Source organism: Aythya marila, assembly GCF_965140915.1.
Source record: "Aythya marila genome assembly, chromosome: 26".
Classification (NCBI taxonomy): Eukaryota; Metazoa; Chordata; class Aves; order Anseriformes; family Anatidae; genus Aythya; species Aythya marila.
The window spans coordinates 5,395,254-5,419,588 of record NC_139067.1 but is presented as its reverse complement, the minus strand read 5'-3'; the positions used below and the strand labels follow the sequence as shown (position 1 = coordinate 5,419,588).

Here is a 24,335-nt window from a genome sequence, read left to right as displayed (position 1 = left end):
TGACAGAATGTCTTCTAGATCTATCATGAATTTTAGTATATCCATGAATAATGTTTCACACCAAGCATAACACTGACGTTATCATTTTCCAACATAAGTGAAAATCTTGTTCAGCTCACAAATGGAATGCTGAAAAACTTGTTGAATAGAGCTCTTTTTACAAAGCTTCAAACTCTGATTATTTGTTTGGATTAGGAAACAAAACAATTTGCAAAACACCATTTGAATGGGAGCTCAGTCTTCCTTGAAATTCTACAGCAGAGTCCACAATTGCTGAATATGGTCCTTTCCAGGTAGCTGCCCCAGTGCATCAGACACCTTAGGAAAAGCAGGGCACCTGTTGTTGCACTGTGGATAGTGGGAAACTGCTTGCTATTGCTGATTTCATTTTGAGACTGAAGGATTTTTAATCTGGTGCTTCTTGGTGAGTCTCCAAGCTTAAACCCTCTGTTCTCAAAAGGAAATCTCATGGGATAGTTTAGAGCCGTCTCCCTTGAATCAAAACCAGATGCTAGTGTTGCCCATCATAAGAAAAACAAGTCATAAGAAAAGCAGGGAGAGAATAAAAATAGCAAAGACTAGATCTAAGGTGGCAGATCTCAGAGACAGCTGATCCTTGAAGTCATTTACATGCTGAAGAAATTAACGGGAATTAGATGATCATGTCTGATGTTCCAGAAGGCACTTGGAGGTAGACTATGGGAAATCAGTTCCAGGAGCCGTAAACATCCTGGTTAAGAGAAACTACTGTATCTTGTGCCATCAAGCAGTAAGCAGCTTTAATGCTGTACGTGGAGTAGGCAGGGGAAGGCTGCCTGGAATATTTCTTCATGTACTCAAACCATGAGGTTGGCAGTTGGATATTTTGCTTGAGAAATTGAAGTTTTGAGTGACATGAGTGGGAAAGGTGGAGCCACTGGGGTTTAGAGAGGAATGTGTGGCTAGTCTGCTGCCTCCAATTTGCAATGCTACAGGAAACACCAAAGAGGCCTGCTGGGTGATGCTACCTCTGCCATGGGAGAGAATTACTATAACAAACAGCCTTGCAGCAGTAAAACTTGATTATGCTCCAGCAAATGTGTGGAGAGCTCATTATTTCTGAATTGGGCTTGTAATTTTGCCTTAACCCTTCTCACACTATTGACAAGTGAACCTGCATGCATCTCTTTACAGGTGGTATCCCAGTTCTCCTTCTCTTTCTTCCCACCACCTGCTCATGAATGTCCCTCTTTCTTGCCCTTCTGCTACCTTTTCCTCCACTTGGACAATATCTCCTGTTAGTTCCCTGCTTTCTTCTCTGTTCCCTAATGGTTGAGCCTAGTACAAATGGTTTTATCTCTGTCCTGACAGGAAGGGTGAATCAAGCCTGTACCTCCAGGAGGTGCGTAACTTGCATTAGTTTTCTCTATGGGAAAAAACACTGGATCATTTTGATTAGTTCCTTGATTTAAATGTTGTATGTGCTGAAGTGCTTTGCTGCATCAGCTTTGTTGCCTCTCATGTTGGTGCTGTGCTATTTTGGCTGGAGAGTTACTGTGCTGGGTGCTTAATAGTCATGTAGGAGGCAAGTTTTTTGTACTAAAGAGTCACAGACTCTGAACATTGGTGAAAGCTGTGTTCTGTCTTGTTTTTAAAGTTAAGGAAGATTTTTCTGATTCCTTCTGATTTTAGGAAGTTGGTAATGAGCTTCCTAAAATCAGTCAGGGTGAACTTTTCAACACTTGACAAAAAAAAAAAAAAATGTAAAAAAAATGCTAATGTAAAGCATTAGCAATCCATAAAGAAAGAGTACTTAGAGAATTTGCAAGTAAGTGATTCTGAAGAACTGTAGTTTTTCTGCCTACTGGCTAATTTATCTTTTCATTACTGTTTTATTTACTTTTACCATTCTGTCAGCTGGCTAGAATTGCCGACAGCAAAGATCATGTCTTTCCAGTGAATGACGGTTTTGAAGCCCTTCAGGGAATCATAGATTCTGTAAGTATTTTTAAGCGTGTATTTGCATGCATGCCTGTTTGTGTTAACCTGCACAGTTGAAGGTTTAATTTCCTGTTTTCACAAGGACCCACTGACTGCTAATACATCACTTAAACATTTGGTCTAAATAAACCTTTATTTGTACTAATATTGCTACGTCAAGATTGAGTTTATAAACAGGTCAAAATACAGGAAGCTTTGAGCCCATTTTTATCTTTATATGTCTTGCTTCTTGATGTAACATACCTAGTTTGTTTTACTAGGTACTTCGTGACAATTTATAAAATGGCTGCCCCAGTGTGGGTAAGCAGAGACATGTTAGAGCACACTCCATATGAGGCATTAGAGCACTTTTTGATCTCCATCTTCCTGGTTGATTAGCATCCTTTCTGTCCTGATGGATGTGCTGCTCTGCTGACCTGATTAGAATGATGGAAGAGATCCTGTTACGTGTGCCAAAACCCTGAAAACTCTGCTTTCCATATATGGCCTCCTGATGTCATTTTTTTTTTTTCCTCCAGACCTATGTTCCTCAATTCATATTGATCAACTGCTGGCATTTCCTTTAGGGGCTGGGTGCACTGTATAAGAGCTGGTGCATTTCTGAATGGCTGGGATAAGCTAGCTGTTCACCGGCCAAGTGGAGAGGCAGCATGGATTGATCACTGTCCTGTGTTTTGTGTACATGTCATGCAAATAGTTCTGTGATCTCTACTGGCAAATAGTAGATCTTCATAAGGCATCTCTGTTTCTAGATCTAAAACTTTGAGTGGCATATTCCTGTCTCACTTAGGACCAGGGCCTCCTTTAACAGAGCATGAAGAGGAATATATGAGCAGATGTATATGCCATTTTTATTCTAAGTGTAAAAAGTACCAAACAATCATTAGAAAACAGTGTTTTTTCAGACGACTTTCAGTATTTTTCTTTTCCTTTGCTCGTAACTAGACTGCTTACTATGGCTACAAAGAAGGATGGGAATTCCTTTTAGGGACATGTGTTTTGTTCATTTTGGTATAGACTTTTTTAGTTGATAAAACACAGATGAAATGTACAACTTTCTGCTTGAGGCTAGGGAGGCTAAGTTCATCAGGGGGAGTGTCCCATATTTCTGTGTTTACAGCACATTCTGATCACGTAGTACGATGCAAAAAAACTATTCCCTCAGCATAGGCACAATTTTCCCTAGTGCTCATGCATGTTGAAGGAATCCCTTGTGTAGTGGTTTCCTTGGCACTGTCCAAGTGTGGGACTACTGCCTCAATTCTCTTGGACAATCAGGTGTTGCATGTTATTTAAGAAAGCAACAAAATACACGAGTTTGCTTCCCAGCCCTGCATTCCCTTTGCAGCTGTTTTTAATGAATTCCAGAAGCAGTCCTGACTCCCTTTCCAGTTGTGTTTAAGAGAATAGGAAGACTTCAGCCTCTAGGAACTTAATCAAGAACCACTTCAGCTGACTGGTAAGATTTATCAGCCCTGAAAGGGAGGGTCATAAGCAGTAATTGCACAGTAGTGAGTCTGTGACCTGATCTCTTTCTGAAAGCATGGTAGCACTGTCATATGGGGATCATGCTTTCTCTCATCCCTTCCAGAGAGTCTGAATTCCAACACATATCCTATAAAGCAGATAGTGCTTTACACTGGAGTGATTGTAGAATATAGAATATCCTGGGTCGGAAGGGACCCACAAGGATCATAAAGTCCAACTCCTGGGATTGCAATAGGCTGTGTAGAAAGGTGTGTGAATGGAATGGCAAGAAGGAAATTAATTATTCTGTGGAAAAGTAAAGAATCTGTAGATCCTTGTTCTTGCCAGAAAACAAGCAATCTCAGTCCTTCTTTGTCCATGCAAAGCACCTTTCTTGATGCACACAAAGCATTTGTCTTCACAGAATCACAGAATGTTAGGGATTGCAAGGGACCTTGAAAGATCATCTAGTCCAATCTTCCTGCCAGAGCAGGAACACCTATATCAGGTCACACAGGAACACATCCAGGCAGGCCTTGAATGTCTCCAGAGAAGACTTCACAACCCCCCTGGGCAGCCTGTTCCAGAATTCTGTCACCCTCACCATGAAGAAGTTTCTTCTCTTATTTAAGATGAACCTCCTGTGTTCCAGTTTGCATCCATTGCCCCTTGTCTTATCATTAGATGTCACTGAGAAGAGCCTGGCTTTATCCTTCTGACACCCACTCTTTACAGATTTATAAACATTAGTAAGGTCACCCCTCAGTCTCCTCTTCTCCAAGCTGAAGAGACACAGCTCCCTCAGCTCCCTCAGCCTTTCTTCATAAGGGAGATGCTCCACTCCCTTAATCATCCTCGTGGTTCTGTGCTGGACTCTCTCAAGCAGTTCCCTGTCCTTCTTGAACTGAGTGGCCCAGAACTGGATGCAGTATTCTAGATGTGGTCTCACCAGGGCATAGTAGAGGGGGAGGAGAACCTCTCTCGAGGTTCACACCCCTTCTGATACACCCCAGGATGCCATTGGCTTTCTTGGCCACGAGGGCATAGTACTGGCTCATGGTTATCCTGCTGTCCACCAGGACCCCCAGGCACCTCTCCCCTTCACTGCTCTCCAGCAGGGCAGTCCCCAGCTTATCCTGGTCCTGGAGTTGTTCTTGCCCAGATGCAGGACTCTACAGTTGTCCTCGTTATATTTCATTAAATTTCTCCCCTCCCAACTCTCCAGCCTATCTTGGTCTTGCTGGATGGCAGCACAACCTTCTGGCATGTCAGCCACTCCTCCCAGTTTAGTGTCATCAGCAAACTTGCTGACAGTGCACCCTGTTCCCTCATTCAGGCTGATGAATATATTGAATACAACTGATTCTTGAAGGACTCCACTAGATACAGACCTCAAATGGTCTTCACAGGAGACCATTTTCATATTGAAAGAACTGTGAGATTTGGACACCTGATTGCTGTAATTTTAGAAAAAATAGTTGAAGGAACTTGAGTAATTTTTTTTTTTTTTTATGAAAAACTTCTATGGATCATAACTTGTTAATTGAAAGCAAACAGAGCAAGTATTACAAGGAAAACATGAAACTCAAGTTCCTCTACTGCTCCATTTCTTTGATAGGAGTGCTGGAGGCAGTGAAGTATGAAGCAACATGAGAGTCAGGACAGGATCCAGTCATTGCTTTCTTTCTAGCCTTTAACCCAAATGGACTGAAAAAGCAGTGGCTTGGAGCAAGAATACTCCCTGATCCTTGCCATGTGTTAAACAGTGGCCCTACCACAGAGCATATCTCAATTAGAGACATAATCCCAGGACCCTTAGATAAGATTCACTGAGAAAGCTGCGGGGTCCTTCATGAAGCAGTTAAAATGTATGAAGAATGATATAGTATTAAGTAGTTTGTATTGTTTTGTATTGCATCCTTTCCTTAAAAATGGCGCAAATTATTAATTCCTTTACGTTTAATCTCCTGTATACCATCTCCCAGTGGTGTCCTCCTACCTCCAGTATTTTTCAAGTCTTATATCTGAGTAGATTTGCCTTCAAGCAAGGAATTTTAGCTTGGAAATACATTATCTTCAAATAATTCTATTACAGAAATGTCTTCTGGGACAAACAGCAGTCCTGGATATGTGTAGTGTGGAACTTTTTTGAGAATTCAGTGTGAATGCATGATAGACCAAGTATGAGAAACATGGTGATTTATGTACTCATCCTGAGCTAGCTGTTCAAACAGTGGGCAGTTCAGAGCAGGAGCTTCACATGGATGTTCTGAATCTGTCTTCCTTTAGAGCCAAGGTTTCTACATCGGCCAAAGAGAAAGTCAGGAAAACAAACCTCTTGGCTTAGGTAGCTAGATTGCCCATCTAAAGAGGATTGTGAACCCCAGTCTCATCTGAATGGTGTTTGTTGTTACTTTCAGTGGTTGTAATTACACTTTTACTTTTTCTTGCTTCCCTCAAATTCATCTTTTTTTAAAAAATGACTTAAATGTATTTATGTTTTTTTAGTTCATGCAGATATTGTTGGGCAGGAAACACTTCACAAATAAATTGCTCTTTTGTAATTGGCAACAGAGTTTGTTATTGTGGATTGTTAATCCAACAGAACTTGATAATGAATACCTAGCCTTAGACTATAGGTCATTCACACTAACACTGAGAAGGCAGAAACCTTCCATTAAACTTCAGCATCCTGCTTGCTAATGAGAATTCCCAAATTCAGTGGAAAAAAATTATAAGTATTATGCAGCTGCTGTGGTGAAGTAGTCAGGCTGCATGCTTGTGCATGCCAACAAAAGGTACCAGCAGTTGCAGAGTTTCACTCCCTTTCTTCTCTTTATTTCTACAAGGGCCCAGGTGACTTGCAGGACCTCTCCTGTTTCTTGGCCTTCAAAACATTGCCTGGCAGAAAGCTAAATTAGTCATAGATAATGCTAAATTCAGTTCCATGCTGATAGACAACTCTGAAAAATAAAACCATTTCACACATCCGCAAGGATGCGTTGCATTTTTTGTTTGACACGTCAGCAATTACTAGCAAGAGATCCTCCCAGGAGCATGTGTAAAGCTGGAGCATAATTGGAGTCCCTTAGAGTAGTACAACAGGAGACTGATTTGGGAAGCTGATCTTGGCCATTAATCATGTGCTGCCAAAGACAATGGGATGCCTCCTCAGAAAGAGCAAGCAAGTGCTTCAGATACTTTTCTTCACTGATCTCAAGGCAAGCTGCCTTGAGGCCATGGAGCAGTGCTGTAGTTCTCTATACAGAAATGAGAATGTGGAGTCAGTTGGAATTGTTTACAGGCACTCAGCTGGGAGATTACATCACCACTATTGCATGTCACTTTGCTTTCCTGGGGAGCCAGCGCAGTGAATGAACACACCTACAGTCTACTTAAGGCTGTGCAGTCCTCGGGAAGCAAGAGAACAGAAAATCAGGTGGAATCTGCCACTGTAAATAAATTGTAGTCCTTTTCAATGTATTTTAATAATAAGGAAGAGACATAAAGAAATTCTTTTGCAATAGTTAACTGCTGCCTGAATTTCAATTTAAGTTAAGGTACTTGGAACATTGGAATTTTTTTATTCTAAATCAAAGTAAATATTCTAATTAACACTAAAAAACAAACAAACAAAAACAAACAAGAAAAACCAAAGTCATTATAGTGAGCTTTATAGACATATTTATGAGTTGGATCAAACTGGAAAGGAGCTCTGCATAAGACATCTGATATTTCATCCGCCAATCTGATTTCATTTACTGTGGGTTTGTTTGCAAATAACTGAACAGAAGTCATGAATTTCAAACTCAAATTTTTGTGGTTTTACTTAATTTTTAAAATGAAAATATTTATTCTATTTTTCACACTTTTGTTCTCCAACTCATTTGTTTCCTTCCTCTTTCACTTTGTTGATGAAGAGAAGAAATATGCATTAAACATTTTGGTTTGGGCATGCTGAGGGTGAAGGGAACAGAAAGTAAAGGAGAATGTGGAAAATGTGAAAGAGTGTATTATTTTATGAGACATTTTTTCAGTGGAGAGGAAAAAATACTTGGAAAAATGTCAAGTCTTAGTTATATTCATTAGACATGCCAGTCACTGTGGGAAAAAAATGTTGTATATTCAGAGCAGCAGAACCTGGAATGAGTAAGGGGTGGGTAGCACAGGAATGACACAACATGAAAAGATAGCAAGCTGCAGATACTTTGGAAGAGTGTTCTTACAGTCCACTTTTGTTTGTTTGTTTTGTTTTGTTTTGTTTTGTTTTCACTGTGTATTTTCCTAACTCTTAAATTCTTCTAATGCTTTTCAGCTCAGCTCTCAGCTGTTGACTTTCTCTCTTTCTTCCTTTTAACAGTTCCTGTACAATCTTGTTCCTGCAAATCTTTCTCCTCACTTGCCTGGCTGCCAGTGGCTCGGATGGTTATGGTTCCCTCAGTCCCTTTATATCCTTTTAGTCTCCACCAGCCCTGCTTCTGAGTAAATCAAACTTTTGTTTAAAAGTTTTTTAAAAAATAATGTCTCTATGTGTACCTTTTGCAATTAGACAAAAGTCAGAGAGCCATGATTGCAGAGAAAAACAAAACAAAAAACAAACAAACAAACAAACAAAACATTATCTCTTTCAGAATCCATTGTATTGGTTGCTTTTCTTTCCTCACAGATGTTTCAATTTAAAGTTGGGAAAATAATTTTCATATTGGATTTGAGTCGTGATGCTTGGCTGACATTTACTTGCCTCTTAGAGCTGACCTAAATTTTGAGCAGAATTGCCTCGTGTAAGAACTGCTCAGCCCACTCCTCTTGTTCACTGCTGCTGTTTTCACAGGGGCTTACAGATGCTGTCACAAGTTTGCTGACTGCGTGCAGTAAAGAATTTGAGTTAGTCTTCAGAGCAGAGGAAGGCTAATATTTGCAAATAACAGCTTGAGCAATTCTAATGTACTATGGGAATAAATTGTATCCAAATCTAGTGTGGTCCTCTTGACTTGCAAGTAGTCTGCCAAGCCTGATGCTGAAGCATTTGTGTAAATTACTGCCTACATGTAACGTGGTTTAAGGCAGTGCCAGCCCTTACAAAGAAATCCTGCTTAATTTAAATTTCTTGCCAACTTAATCTAAGTGGAAACAAGCCTGCTTTAAGTCTAGAACAATTGCCCTACATCTTCATGTGAAATCATAGTGTGACTTTTAGGACCTTCTCAGGTATGCTCTCATAGATTAGGTTAGAAACGTAAGAAGTTTGAAACCCCTTGCTGAGACTCAAGAATAGGCATTCCTAGGATATCTTCATATAAAATTTGGAGTTTTGGGCCCCAAAATAATTTTGGGGAGGAAGGTGTGACTCCAAAGTGACAGCAATGTCACTGCCTCACGAGCCCTTCAGAGTGCATCTTAGTTGTTATGGAGAATTAGTCTGTGTACCCTGTACCACTGACCCAGGCAAGATTGTACTGAGATATTGGAGTGTGGGAATCAGTTGCCTTCCTAAATAGCAATACCTTGTGGTGGAAGAGCAATGATGTATGGCAGTATGGCTGAATTACAGTGGAAAGCTAAGATGATATAGCTGTGACATAAATGCAATTTTCAATGTTGAGTTAAGCATTTAGATGAGAACAAGTGCTCAAGCTTTCATATTTGTGTGCCTCTAGAGAAACAATTCTTGGATAATTCATGACATTTATTTTCTGTTTTTTAGATTTTGAAGAAATCATGTATTGAAATTCTGGCTGCAGAGCCTTCCAGTATATGTGCAGGAGGTAAGTATAAATAGAGGTTCTAGATGTTTATTTTGCCTAAAATCTCTCTCTATCTAATTGCTAGAGAGTGCAGGAGCTCTAATTAACTGAAGCTAAATCTTTTACTTTTTTTTTTTTTTTTTGTGAAATTCTTTTTTATCTTACAGTAGTTTGCGTTTTCCCCATTTCTACCAGGTGGTATAAAATGACGTTTTCATACAGAAAAGGCTTGAATTTGACATTTTGCCTAAATGATCTTTCAGTCAGAGCAGCCTGTCTTACTCAGACTGTGCCAAACTTGAAGTTGATAAGCTGCAAAATTACAGAATAAAATCAGAAAAGACTCTGATTAGGTTTAGAATTCTGCACATTCTCACCTTAGAGGACTGAGGGAAGTGCTTCCTAAGAAACTAGCAAAATCTCAAATGAGCAAACTTTGATTTAAAGGTATCTTTAAGCATATCTTAAGCCTTTAGGACTGATACAGTGACTGAGGACTGACTAGAATTTAAATATTGTTCAGATGACTTGCGTGAATCACACTACCCCTTTGTGTGCTTGATCTAGTATGATTGCACTATGTATGTGGTGGCTTTAAAGTCCTGGCAAGTATTTCTGTGTTCAGCAGAACTCATCCTTTTTGGAAGAAAGCTTGTGAATCATTTTAGATTCTTCCTTTAGATTTCTGTGAAATATTTGATTTTTATGAAGTGTTTCCTAACTGATTGTTGAACATATAGCTGTTGATTAAGCAGAGATTTTGGGAGCAGAGCTGGAGTTTGCAGAGAAAGATGAGTCCCTGACAAGTTCCGCATCTCATATTCTTGACTTGGTACTCCAAATAAGAAAGCCAATCGTCATTTCTTCTTTGTTTTCAGTTGCATAGCAGCTGCTTTAATCACCCTTCCTGCATTTCCCATTCCTGCAGCAACTATCTGTCTGTATTCCTAAACTTAGAGAGGCATCAAATTTTCCTAATGGATGCCAGGTACCAGGCTAAATGCCCAATAGCTATTGAGGTCAGTTTTGCATTCCATGCATGTCACTATAATAGTTGTGTTTTGAAGCCAGGATGGCACAACTGACATGAATTATAGTTCTTAGAATTATAATTCTTAGTTATCTATTTTTGATTTTGGCTGGCCATTTAAATAGTTCTAAAACAGGTTTTCGTCTACCTGAGAATGGTAGATGATCATTGTAGTGACAATGATATAGTACAGTGATGTTTCATAAATGATTGGGAAAGGAAGGAAATTGTATGAAAACTAGGATTCACTTTACACATTTATAGAGGATTTGTCATGCTTAAGCAAGTGATAAAAATGACGTTTATCACAGAATCACAGAATTTTCTAGGTTGGAAGAGACCTCAAGGTCATCGAGTCCAACCTCCAACCTAACGCTAACAGCCCTCCACTAAACCATATCCCTAAGCTCTACATCTAAACGTCTTTTGAAGACTTCCAGGGATGGTGACTCCACCACTTCCCTGGGCAGCCTGTTCCAGTGCCTCACAACCCTTTCGGTAAAGAAGTTCTTCCTAACATCTAACCTAAAACTCCCCTGGCTCAACTTAAGCCCATTCCCCCTCGTCCTGTCACCAGGCACGTGGGAGAACAGGCCAACCCCCACCTCGCTACAGCCTCCCTTGAGGTACCTAAAAAGAGCGATAAGGTCACCCCTGAGCCTCCTCTTCTCCAGGCTGAACAAGCCCAGCTCCCTCAGCCGCTCCTCGTAGGACTTGTTCTCCAGGCCCCTCACCAGCTTTGTTGCCCTTCTCTGCACCCGCTCAAGCACCTCCATGTCCTTCTTGTAGCGAGGGGCCCAAAACTGAACACAGTACTCGAGGTGCGGCCTCACCAGAGCTGAGTACAGGGGGACGATCACCTCCCTAGCCCTGCTGGTCACGCTGTTTCTGATACAAGCCAGGATGCCGTTGGCCTTCTTGGCCACCTGAGCACACTGCTGGCTCATATTCAGCCGACTATCCACCATCACTCCCAGGTCCTTCTCTGCCTGGCAGCTTTCCAACCATTCCTCTCCCAGCCTGTAGCTCTGCTTGGGGTTATTGCGCCCCAGGTGCAGGACCCGGCACTTGGCCTTGTTAAACTTCATGCAGTTGACCTCAGCCCATCGGTGCAGCCTATCCAGATCCTCCTGCAGAGCTTTCCTACCCTCAAGCAGATCGACACACGCACCTAACTTGGTGTCATCTGCGAACTTACTGAGGGTGCACTCGATGCCCTCGTCCAGATCATCGATGAAGATATTAAAGAGGACCGGCCCCAGCACCGAGCCCTGGGGGACGCCACTAGTGACTGGCCTCCAACTGGACTTGGCTCCATTCACCACGACTCTTTGGGCCCGGCTATCCAGCCAGTTTCTAACCCAACGAAGTGTGCGCCAGTCCAAGCCAAGAGCAGCCAGTTTCTTGAGGAGAATGCTGTGGGAGACGGTGTCAAAAGCCTTGCTGAAGTCAAGGTAGACCACATCCACAGCCTTTCCCTCATCCACCCAGCGCGTCACTCTGTCATAGAAGGAGATCAGGTTCGTCAGGCATGACCTGCCTTTCATAAAGCCATGCTGACTGGGCCTGATCGCCTGCTTCCCCTGCAAGTGCTGCATGATGGCTCTCAGGAGGATGTAACGTCATAAGCCAGAAGATGATTTACAACCATGATTTATACTTAACACTTTCTAATATGCTTGCTAGTTATTTATACATCTTATCACTCCCATTCATTGTGTCTTAGTGAGAATTTAGGTATAAGGCAAAGCTGCATCCAGCAAAGCCAGATGCGAGGAAATGTGGAGAGGATTTATATAAACCGTCCACGTTGGAATTTGGCCAGTGATTTACAAGAGAAGTAGTGTTAACCTTGAAAAACGCAAACAGTTACTTAAATCATAGAAACATAGAATCATTAAGGTTGGAAAAGACCTTCAAGATTGTCTGGTCCAACCATCACCCTATGACTAATGTCACCCACTAAACCATGTCTTTAAGCAAAAGGTTTCTTTTTCCTTGAACACCCCTGGCCAACCTGTTCCAATGCCTGACTGCTCTTTCTAAAAAGAAATGTCTCCAACCTAAACCTCCCCTGGAGCAACTTGAGGTCATTCCCTCTACTCCTAGTTACTCCTAGTTAGTCATTTCCTCTACTCACTAGTTATCTGCAAGAAGAGGCTGACTCCCAGCTCCCCACAACTTTCTTTCAGGTAGTTGGAGAAAGCAATAAGGTTGTCCCAGCTTCAACTGAAGGTCTAATCTCTGAGTTTGGGCAAATACTCTGTTGCTTTCAAACTGAAGATGATTCTACCAGTTAGGATTTTGAGTCTAATGATAGTGTTACAGAATGAGAGTTAGTTGCATTGATGTCTTTTGGAGATAAATTTGGCAGGTTTCGCTCTGATACCCCAAGTTCACTTGGTTTCGAACAAGGACTCTGTTACCCAAGGCACCTCTTGCACTGCAGACTGGTGCCAGACACTTCTGAGTAATGAGCTTTTAGCCACAATACTTCAGTCTGAAATGCCATCTTCCCAATGGCTTGGTTTTGCATTACATAGAAATGCAGGGTGCATACTGGTGAAGTGATACATGATCACTTCAGTCCCAAGCAGGGATCACTATGGTTAATCTGACATCACTGATACACTGTTCTTTGACTGTACTTGAACTCTTCTTCCCCCACAGTTGAGATTTCTGTGATTTCTCTAAGTATTCATCAGCCCCTGCACTCCAGAACACAGCTCTTCTCCTCTGTTCTGTCCAAATGCTCTTGGACAGCACATAATGGGCCTATGAGGCAGCTTCCCTGGCTAGATGTGATGGGATGATTTGCAACTTGGCTGTAAATGAGTGGGACCTGGAAGAGAGCCCAGATTCCAGAGCAAATCTGCTTCTTTTTTTTTTTTTTTTTTTTTTTTTTTTTTTTTTTTGACAAGTACTGTGTGTGAGTCCTTAAGGGAGATGGAGGAAGATGGAGACTGTAAAGTGCAAGGAGAAAAATTTGACTGTTGAAAATTCCAGTTCCTTGTTGCTCCTGGGAATTTTAAAACTGTGGTGGTATTTCTGATGCAATATGATTACTCCTGCATCGTCTGGGACTGGAAACATTTTGTGCACAATCCACATTCACCAAAAGAAACATCAGTGGGGATTATCTGAATGTCTCTCCTAGATAGCAACAGGAATTGCGGGGGCTGGTTCCTTCACCACCGGGAGCTGTAGAGCATGAGCCCCTGTGTCTGCTGCCTGAACTTTCTGGGACGATGGCCCTGATTCAAAATCTGTGTGTGAAGGTAGTGCTCTCCTTGCAAGGCAGTCTTAATGCTGGTGGCTGCAAGAAGCTCATAAACCTTTCCCAATACTAGGTTCAAGTAGCTGGAATAAGAAGGGACTGCGGAGAGTCATCTGAAAGACTTGAGAGGATATGATTTCATCGTTCAGCCCTGCTTGTTCCAAAAAGGACCTCAATTCAGTGTTCAGCAGTAGATGACTGACTGACTGCTATTTAAAATGGCAGCCATAGGAGGGGAAAAGCCAATTTGTCTTAATGCTTTCATAGAAGGTCAGTTAAAATGCTTCTGTTGTATTTTATTTCCCATTTCCAAAAAATCAAAATAAAATGGGATAGGAAGAATGAAAATTCCATTCTAAAAAAGTTATAAATTTCAAATTGTTTAAGCTGCAAATTTTAGTTTAATTTAGAGAAATCTTAAGGAAAATCTCTTGACATATGTGCCTTGTCTGAATGACGATTCTTTGCTTCCCTGTGGATCAATAATATGCTGTTTCTTTTGCTACAGAATCATTTCAGGTTGTCGTGAGGGGAAATGGATTTCGACATGCCCGTAACGTCGACAGAGTACTCTGCAGTTTCAGGATCAATGACACAGTTACTCTCAGTAAGCTGTTCTGATTTTTTTTTTTCCTGACTGTACTAGCAGGCATTTGCCTGGAAAACATTTAGGATCTTCAAATACTTTGACTGTGAAGGCAATAATTATAGGATGAGGAGCTATTAAATTTGCAGAAGGGTATGAAGTTGAGAGAAAGCCAGCCTCAGCACGTGGCTCCATGAAGGGTTATGAGACAGGTAGGTATAGTTAAGCTTGTATCCAAGAGGAAAGTAATGGCATGTACTGGTCAGAGCTGCCATGAATGTAAAAAATGACAATAAAAAAATATATGCTGTGAACCCAAATTAAAGCTTATCTAGTATTTTTACTGCATAAGCTTTTACTGTAGTTGGTGAGGATGGAGAGAGCTGCACCTTTGTATTTTACAGCCAGTGATGAATGGTTTGTAAAACTGGCCCCAGTTTGTGCATGTGTAAGGCACAAGTGAGAAAAAAAGGATGCAAGTAAGTTTAAATGGATCCTGTCAAGCAGTGAAATTCTAGGGAAGATTATGACTTCTCTGAAATCCAGCATTCATCCTCAGGCTCTGGTAAAAGCATAATCATCTGGTCCATATGAGTAACATGTTCATTGCAAAGAGAATATTTTTTTTTTTAGAGGAAAACTACTGTTGGTATTCTGTGTTGCAACTTGGATAGCTAGTAAGTGAATACACATGTGAGCAGTGGAGAGGACTAAATATAGAAGAAAAGATACTTGTCTGTGTAGTGCATGTCTTGCTGGACTAAGCGTGTAGCAAGGTCATTTCTGTTTCTCTCCTTTTATGTATTTTGGTGGTACTTAGTAGGCCTGTTCATGCAGTTCAGATAAACACTCTTATTGGAAGCTGTGTTGGTACAATGGCTAAAGTAATGCTGTGTTTCTCTGGACGAAGCCTGGAATAACAGTTTCCTCTGCAGAGTTTACCAAGCAGAAGAAAAATATAGCCCAACTCCCGTGAGTTGCTTTTTTTCTGACAAATGTGATATCCATATTAGCCCCTGAGTGTCTAGTGTTTTTTGTAAAGGGTAGTGAGGACCACTTAGCTGGAAGAACTAATGATCCTATTGTTCTCATCTGGCATACCTGCAAACCCGCATAGGAAACCAGGTAGAGTAATTCATAGCTCATGCCACTAATGACAGTAGAATTCATTTTGCCTATCATGGAATTTATTCAGAAGCTGCCTGATAGCTTTGGAAGTAGTCCAGACTCTTGTAAGTATAAAATTGATGCATTACTTAGTTTCTTACATGTCAAAGTCTAATGGCTCAATGTTGGACTTGCTCATGCTTAAATATCTGTTTAATTTTCTCTTTGAGGAACTGTTTGCTAAGACTGTCGACTTTGAGAGGAATGCCAGTAAGCATTCAAGGCAGGTGCATTTACAAAGCATGTGTGTATGTAACTTGTCCTGAATGCTTCTGTGCTGCTGTGCTGGCCTCCACAATAGTAGAAAGGTTTGGGAGTTGCCAAATCTTGTGCCACTTAAGAGAAAGCTTGTCTGGCTGTGGTTGCTTAATTCAGATACATGTGAAGAGCAAAAGTTGGAGGGTGAATGTTTGGGGACATTTCCATGCAGCCCACAGAGATAAGTATTTGAGATGTGTGAACGGGTGACAGGTGCCTTTCAAAACAGAAGGGTACAGGCAGCCACAGATTCATGCTTTTCCTTTTAAGCTCCGTAAAATCTAACACAAAACTTATGTGGCTATTACTCCTTGAATCTGGATCATGACTGGTATCATTTAGGTATTGAAATGTTTGGTTTCTCCAAAGGGTTCAGGTCCAAAGTTTTGTTTGGATCATGTCTTATAAAGTCTTCAGCGGTTCTCTAGCTGGGCAGGAGAACTTCTCTTCTCTCTCCACCCAGAAGGTTCCTGTGGAACTTCTGGTCAAATATTTAGAGTTTTTCTTTTCATCAAAAGCCTGAAGTCGCTTGGTGCAAACCCAAAAGACTTTACGTTTGGTTGCTGGAAGCTGACAGATTGTGGCATTCTTAGAGCTTGCACGTCTTCTGCTTTTCAAATGAACCAGGAATAGCTTGTATCAAACAAATAATTTGTGTGAAAATTTCCACTTTGTAGAGGAACTATTTTCAATTCAAGGGAGACATTACCGGAGAATTTCTCAAGCAGTTGTATTTTGTGCTAAGAAATGCATAGGCATGGATAATGGGAGTTACAAGAGCTACAGCAATACCACTCAGCATGACAGAAGCCCCTAAACTTGCAAGTTTAGGAATGCCCTTGTTACCCTACTGTAGCTTGACCTGGCATTCTTTTAAGTCCTGAAAATTCCTCAGACCAGATATCCTTTTGAGAAACTTGTATTGCTGATGAGCTCTAAATGAAGACTGATTGGGTCAATGTGTACAACATTTCAGTTTTAGGACCACCAGGAGCATGATTTGTAACCTGTATGGGATGGGATAAGAGCTACATTTGGTTTGTTAAATTATACCCAGAAATTGCTTGTGGTTGCAAAGAACTGTTTGGATTATGGCTGAAATAGAGCATTTTTTCTTACAATGTAACTTTTGCTCTAAGTAACATCCTAATCAATTAAAAAGCAATGGCTCTCAATGTCAGATTTATTTATTCCATATTATTTATTTATTTAAACTCAAGGCTGAGAAATGTGAAGGCTGTAGGGAGTCTGTGTTAGGAAGAAGACTGTTTTTCCTTCTGTTGAAATAAATTGGTTGGTGTTCTTGCTGTTTATTGCAATTAGTAAAGAGAGGTCATTTCCTAAAAGCTTCAGAGGAGGACAGCAAGCAGGTAGTACCAGTGAAACTGCACATCCTGGACATTAAAGGAATTTGGGCCAATGTCGACAAAATCTGTTTCTGTGACTGGCATTAACTAATGTCATGGTTTTTGGAAGAACTAAGAATAAAATGCAATTATCAGCACTGCAGTTGTAGGCATTAGCTTAAAGATCAACCTTCAAAACATTTCAGAGTCAAAAGAGTGAAAGGAGTGAATGAGGCTCTAACTTACAATAAGCTAGCACAGCATATCAATCTTGAAAGCTAAAATTTGAGTACAGAATGTGGTATGACAAATAGATAAAATTAGAGCAAGGACAGAAGTTAAATTCTGAGTTGCATTTCTGACTGTAAAATACTCAGTGGTACAACTGGCAGTCTCAATAGTATTGCCTTTAATCCATTGACACTCAAATCTCCCAGTAAACCTCTTTGGGGAGACTTTACAATGGGTTAACATTACTGGGGAATCTATTTTCAGTACATTATACTGTTAAACAACCACAGAAGGAGATTAAGCAGCATGTGAAGGAATGCAAAAGGCAGATGTGAGCTCAGGGGAAATGTGCCTTCTGGAACAGGGATGAAGATGATGCTAAAAACAGTCTTAGCAGTGGTCTTGTGGAAGGAAAGAGTTTTGTGGTGAACTGTACTGCAAATACTTCTGCTAAGAGGAAGGCTTGTAAGCTCAAACACAGCAGGGCTTCTGAAACTGAAGGTGTCCACTTGGCAGCACCAACAAAGAGTGATTAAATGCCTTATGGGGATTCAGAGCATACTAAAAACAAACAAACAAACAAACAAACCAAACAGATAATTAAAATGTAGTTGATGTTCATAGTCTCATTCTGTGATTCTTATCTTTCTGTTCTGGGAGGTTTTTTTTTTGTTTGTTTGTTTTGTTTTGTTTTGTTTTGTTTTGTTTCCCCTTTCCCAAGCTACCTATACAACACCTGCTGAGTTCAATAAAATACCTGGAGGGCAGCCTTGCTGAAAGGAACCTGGGTGTCTTGCTGAACAAGCTGAACACATGAGCAGTGTGCTGCTAGGAATGAAGGCAAATGGGATCCTGGGCTGTATCCCAGGGACACTGCTGGCAGAAATCAAGATGTGATCATCCCACTCTGCTCAGTGCTTGTCAGCCTACCCCTGGAGTGCCCCAGTTCCACTCCCCACAACTCAAACAAACTACAGACAAACTGGAGATGGTCCAAAGGAGGGCTGTGTAGATGACCAAAAGGCTGGAGAAGCTGACTTAGGAGAAAATACTGAAGGAATTAGGTCTCTTCATCCTGGAGAGGAGAAGGCCCTGGGTGACCCCAACACCATATTCTAGTACTTAAAGGGCATCTGCAAGGACAAGAGAAGCTCTCTCTTTACAAGGAGCCGCATGGAGAAGAGGCAACAGACACAAGTTGCACTGTGAGAGGTTTTGTCTTGATATAAGACAGAAAGGCATATTTCATGGTGAGAACAATTAATCACTGGCAGAACCTCCCCAGGGACATGGTGGCTAGGGTTGAAATGAAGGTTCCACAAAAAATTAATTCTTTAGGACATTTGAACCATATCCCCACTTCCAGGTTCATCTGCAGTTAGTAACTTGCAGCCACAACTGGAAGAATTTATTGTTCAGAAAAGGAATTGAAAGAAGAGAAAGAACTACCCAGTTCAAAAGCTGAATTACTTTAGGATTGGTAGCTTCAGTCTTGAAATACTATTGCCAGTTGACAGTGACAGCAGCATTCTTGTAAATCTCTTCTGCAACACAAATGGCCTGTTGAACCTGAGTTGTGAAAAGCTATGGGGATGCAGATCCATTGAGCAAGCTGTAACAGGGACTCTGTTCTGAAAGACAAGGATGCTTGGTTGTCACATATGTACCAGTAGCTGTTCCTCTTTAGAAGTGGGAGGGACGGTCTTGGAAAGGGCATCATTACTCTATTTTCCCAAATTGTGGGCTCTTGAGTTCTTTAATAATTTGCTTTCAAGAGCTGCAGCAAGATGTTTTTGAGTTCCAAAGGCCTGAAAAATATGGATATTGGCCTTAGTTTGAATTCTGTATTCAGAGTTTTAAAACATATCTGTATCTTACAGATAAAAAGTGTTGGAAGCTGTATATGAAATGAGTAAAGTTCTAGTTCAAGTTTACAAATTGTAGAATTGATGTGCAGCACTGAAGGTATCTGCTCCAAATGAGCTGATCACAGGCAAGATTGTGGATCTCCTGTCTCTCAGCCTAGTACTCTTCATATGGTTTATGGGGCTGCTCTAGAAGCTAGAGATTTGGTGCAGATCTCCTTTCTCAGTGACCTGTTCTTCGTTCACCTCTGCCCCCACAGGCATCCAGCAAGTTTCCTTGTCATGGTCCTCTTTGCATTGTAAGTCCAGGATAGGACTGTGAGGCTAAATAGAAGACAATAAATAAAAGTAACTAAATACTGGTTCTGCCAGCTTTGTGAGGTAGGGAAGGGATACTGGTGCTGTCCTTTATTCCACTCCTCTGTGAAGTCTGTTCAGCACTTGATTTGCTGCTCCACTTTTTCCTTCAGAGAAGACTACTTGCTGTCTTGTAAACAGCTTGAAAGTTATCTCTGTTACTTGTGGCTACGCTAGCTGTGACCTGCCATCTGTGCTGCTCTCAAATCCTAATAGCTTCTCAGCTCAGCTTCCTCAGAGTTTGTCTGGCTCTGAAGAAAGACATTAATTCCTTGAAACATCCTAAAATCTTCAAAGAGCTAAGAATGTCCTCCATCAGCTTCCCGCTGTTCAATGAATCCAGTCCATGGAGACACAAGAACATGCAGTGTTGCCAATAGGAGGAACTGCTTGCAAGGCTTACCTCACTCCCAAACACTGTGACCTGGTATTGGTGGGGGTGAAGAGGAAGACTCCTTCCTCATTTTTTGTGTGCTAACTGCCTGTGTAGCAGATTTTTTATTTTTATTTTTTACAGTGTCATCGTAATTTCATAGTAGCTTTCAGGAAAGATAAAATTCTCTTAAAGCAACTCATCGGCTTTTTTGTTTGGACCTGTCTTCCTGTGTCCACAAAATGACCATGGAAAATAAGAATAAGGACCAAATATGTTTTACACCCTCCGACCTGATATATTCTTTGTGTCATGAATTAATACATAGGTGAAAAGTGAGCTCATTCTCCTTGGCGCTACACCAAGGCTGCTCAGTTCGTTTTGCACAGTCCTAGACTATTTGATGCAGTGACCTGGAAGAAAAAGGCCATGAACTCCATCTGAGTTCAAACTGTTCCCAAGCTGAAGGAATTCAACAGTTGCTCATCACTGTTCTAAGACCCAAGTCTCTCCTGGTGGAAATTGGCACAGCTTTAAGTTTAAGCTGCTCTGTATGAGAATGTATCTCAGTAATTTTGCTTTACTGTGGCCTGCAGCTCCAGCCTGTATTCTCAGAGTGTCTTTGTGGCATTTTGCTGCAAACAGTTTAACATAAAAGTTAACTCAATGGGAATTTTATAGAAACCTTATGGAGACTGGATAGCTCAGCTCTTTTTATTTGTTTGAAACTTCTCATCCTCTGATTGTATCAGGGAGTGAGGTATTTTTAAAGCTAACACTGAGCCAACAGTTCCTGAAACCTTAAATTATCCCAGATGAGATGTAGACCAGCACAGCTAGGACTTGCTAAGGTCAAGGGCATGAGCTAATAGATTTTTATTGGGATTATTGGCAGAGAAAAGTGGCAGGTGAAGAGAGCATAAGCTCATAGTGTTCAGAACTATGGGATTAAAAAATATATTACAAAAAATAATTAAATAAAGAACATCTGTAGAAACCATGAAGAGTATTTGGCTGAAGAGAACTGTAATCAGATGCATGTTCAACAGCAGTGTGTTTTCTGCCAGCAGCTAGACCTAGGTGAATTGGTTTCAGACTGTACAGAGTTAAAAGTAATTACCCAGTGTGGTGACTGGATAATGTGGCACTGCTTCATGGTGCTAAAATGTCTGTGTCTGCCCAGATTGTGCAGGATCCAGCAAAGATATCTCTGGGCATGGAGGCAAACTCTGTCTGAGGCAATATAAGACTTAATAGAGGGATGAAAGATTGGTAAGGATCTTTTGCACTCTAGTGATGCTCTGGATGCTTGGCCAAAACCAATTCTTAGCACAAGCCACCCTGAATTTTTCAGCACCAAGTAACAGAAACAAGGAAAAATGAGGCAAAGACAGTGAGAGAAGGACTTCCCCAGGTATCATCAAGTAAGCTGTACAGGGAGCTGTTATCTCCAAACTGACCAACAAATGTCTTCTAAAAATTGTCCTCCCTTTTTAAAGCCTACCAAATTGTTTAATTTTCCCTGTCTTTCCTCTTCCTCTTCCGCTTCCTCTTCCACTTTCTTTTTTTCTGGCAGCACAGAACTTTTCTTGTGATATCTTTCTTACTTTCTTACAGCCCAGTCACTGTTAGTACAGGAAAATTCTGCTTTGCAGTCCCACTCTAATGTCTGATTTCTCCACTTGATCATGTCACTTTAAACCTCCATCAAATGTTTTCCTCTTATTTTCTTCTAGTGGCTTTTCCCTCTTTCCATTACAGTACTAATTAATGTCTATCACTGGACAAACAAACTCTGTCAGGTGTTTTGGGGATACGAGCTTTATGAAGGACATAACCTTATGTCTGTCCTTATGTCTTTCAACCTTATGTCTGAAGGAAAAGATATATTTCTTGGGTAAAAGCACACACCAAGGTGAGATAGCCATCCTCTTTTGAAGGGTGGCCCAAGCAATTGTTTGATTAAAAAAATAAATCAAATAAAAACATCAAAAGAGGAGAAATAGTCATGCACCCCTCAAATGCCCTCCCAACTCCTAACAAGTTGCCGTGTAGATATGTTTAAAAATAGGACTTATGTACATTTGCCTCCAACAGACTTCTGTGTAGCTGCTCGTGCCAAGTGTGGAGGAACAACCATGGGGCAGTCAGACAGAAGACTTGGGCTAAGTGAGCAGGAAAATCTCGGTTAAATGTGGCATGCTTACCAATCTTGCTCATTTATACTGTATGCTACCAGGAGACCAAGATGGTCTGATGTTGGTATACCTGCACAAGGATAGGCAAAGACAAGGGGTAATGGCTTTAAACTAAAAGAGAATTGGTTTAGCTTAAATATAAGGAGGAATTTCTTTAACTGTGAGGACAGTGACTCACTAGAACAGGTTGCCCAGAGAAGTTGTGGATGCCCCATCTCTGGATGTGATCAAGTCCAGGTCAAATGGGGCTTAGAGCAATCTGATTTAGTGGAAGGTGGCCCATGGAAGGGGGCTGGAACTAGACAACCTTTAAGGTCCCTTCCAACCCAAACCATTCAATGATTCTATAAGTGTGACAGAGCTTATGGTGTCTGCTCCATGAGACTGATGTGAAGCTCTTACACTGCTGGACCAAGACATGCCCCTGAAGGACTCCTCCTAGGGAGCGACCCTTCCATACTGGAGCACGTGCTGTTCTCCAGAGCTGACAGTTGTGAGCATGAGCAAATTAATAGTGTGGTGCTTGCCAAGTTCTGTTAGTAGTGTTTAAACTATGTGAGATTGGAGAACAGAACTGTAAGCACAGCAGATGAACCCACTGGAGAAAAAAAGCAATTCCTTCCAGATCCCTTCTCCCCATCTAAAGATCATTATGAATGTGATATCATTGTTCTCTGCTTTTTCGTCTGTTCCCCCACCCCCATCCTCTAACTCAGCTCTAAATGGCTTTGGCATTCAAGGCCCATGTGTCCCTACACAAAGCAGAGCAATTATAGCATGATCTCAATGTGGTTTTCATTACAGCATTAACAAAACATTCACTTCTTATTTATGGGCCTTCTCAAAAGCAGTTTCTCTAGCTCAGTGTTCCAGTGTCTTTATGCATTCCTACCTCCCCACAAACTGGGTCTGAAATAAAAACTTTGCTTGCAGAGTTGTCACAAGGAATGCATAAAGAGTCATCCAGGATGAACTAGAGATTTTGCTTTGGTAGGTGGTGCAGAGAATTATGCAGGTATTTTGTCTTTCCAAAGGAACAATGGAAGTGCTCCAGCTCAGCACTACCCATCTCAAGTGGACTGAGGTACAAAGAGAGAACAACTTCCTTAGCACAGATGTTCCTGAGGGAGCCTTGTGTGAGAGCAGCCAGACTTCTGCCTGATGTGGCTATACTAGTCTAACAGAAACCATAGTCCTCTCTCCTACAGAAAGCGAAGACTGGGTAAAAATGTTTAGAGATGTGCTTTAGTGGAACACAAATCATAAATACCTTTGTAATTAACAGGGATATAACAGAAGGAAATTCTTAGTCTATGATGTATGGAAAGTTTGGCAAACAGCTTTTGCAGCCTTTTCTGGACTAAAATATTGCTGATATGGCAAGCCCACCAATCAGCAGTTGCAATATTGCGGTGGCAATCCAAAAGCATTAATGCTTTCTTAAATCCTTCTGTGAGGGATCTTTGCAGCCGGTTTTCAATCTGCCAATGTTTGTTTGTTTGTTTTGTTTTGTTTTTGGATGAAACATTAACCAAAGTAAATGTTGTTCATTTTAGCTTGGTTGTATGGCTTAAAGTAATATTATCTTTCTTTGTCACCTTTGGGTTTTTGTTCCTCTCTTTTATTGAGTTTTTCTCTTCTGTGTTAAAACATCATGCATATATTGAAGCTTTTATTACTATAGTTGGGAAGTACTCCAAGTTCTGGCTTGCCAAAAGGTTACACCCTGCTAATGGCAAAAGAAACTAGTCACTAATGCTGGGATTAATAGGTTTTACAGGCTACAGATAGTTGTCAAAAGGTATAGAAATGCTCGGTAGTAAATTACAGGAATTTGAGCAGTATAAAGTACCTTGTTGAAAGGGCATCCACAGAAAACAGATGTCTTTTGGGGAGATGTTTGACCTTTTTCCATTTCTGCACAGAGCTGTGATTAGTTATTCTATTTCTATAACTGACTGGTTTTAGTTGCCCATTTATATGTGCCCTATAGACTTTGCATACAGTGAAAACCTTGTTTTGCTTGATGGAGTGATTAGGGGTGCATAAGCAAGGAGCAAAGTGTGTCTTCAGGGTAGACTTTCTCAGAGGTGAGGAATTGCAATATTTCCTGAGGATGCCTAAGCTCTGGTGCCTGAGATCTGATCAAGGCCCGTTCTGTAAAACTGGCAAAGGAGGCCAGATGACTTCTGAAGGGTTGCACGGCCAGCTAGCGGTCAAGCTGAGAAGGGAAACTGCTTCCCATGCAGCAAAGTCAGCAACATGGAGTGCGCTGCCCCTGCACTCCACAGCTCTTCCACTAGCATTGTCAGTTGACAGGAGTCCAAACCACAAAGTTAAAATTTGGCATGAGATCTGGAGCTTGAGAGCATTCAGGCTCATCTCTTACTGCACAGGAATACAGCAAGCTTTTTCTGTAACTAACAAAAAAAAAAAGAAAGCAGCGTTCTTTCAAA

The 24,335-nt window shown here is 41.1% G+C and overlaps 1 protein-coding gene across 1 annotated transcript in view; it reads left to right on the top strand.

The window, feature by feature from the left end:
* Positions 1–24,335, top strand: part of ANTXR1 (ANTXR cell adhesion molecule 1) — a 120,040-nt gene that overhangs the window by 19,033 nt on the left and 76,672 nt on the right. Inside the window, exons 8-10 of the mRNA XM_082779569.1 lie at positions 1,897–1,977; positions 9,152–9,212; positions 14,007–14,105. Of these exons, the coding sequence (XP_082635695.1) occupies positions 1,897–1,977; positions 9,152–9,212; positions 14,007–14,105 (241 nt within the window). The remainder of the gene's footprint in view (positions 1–1,896; positions 1,978–9,151; positions 9,213–14,006; positions 14,106–24,335) is intronic.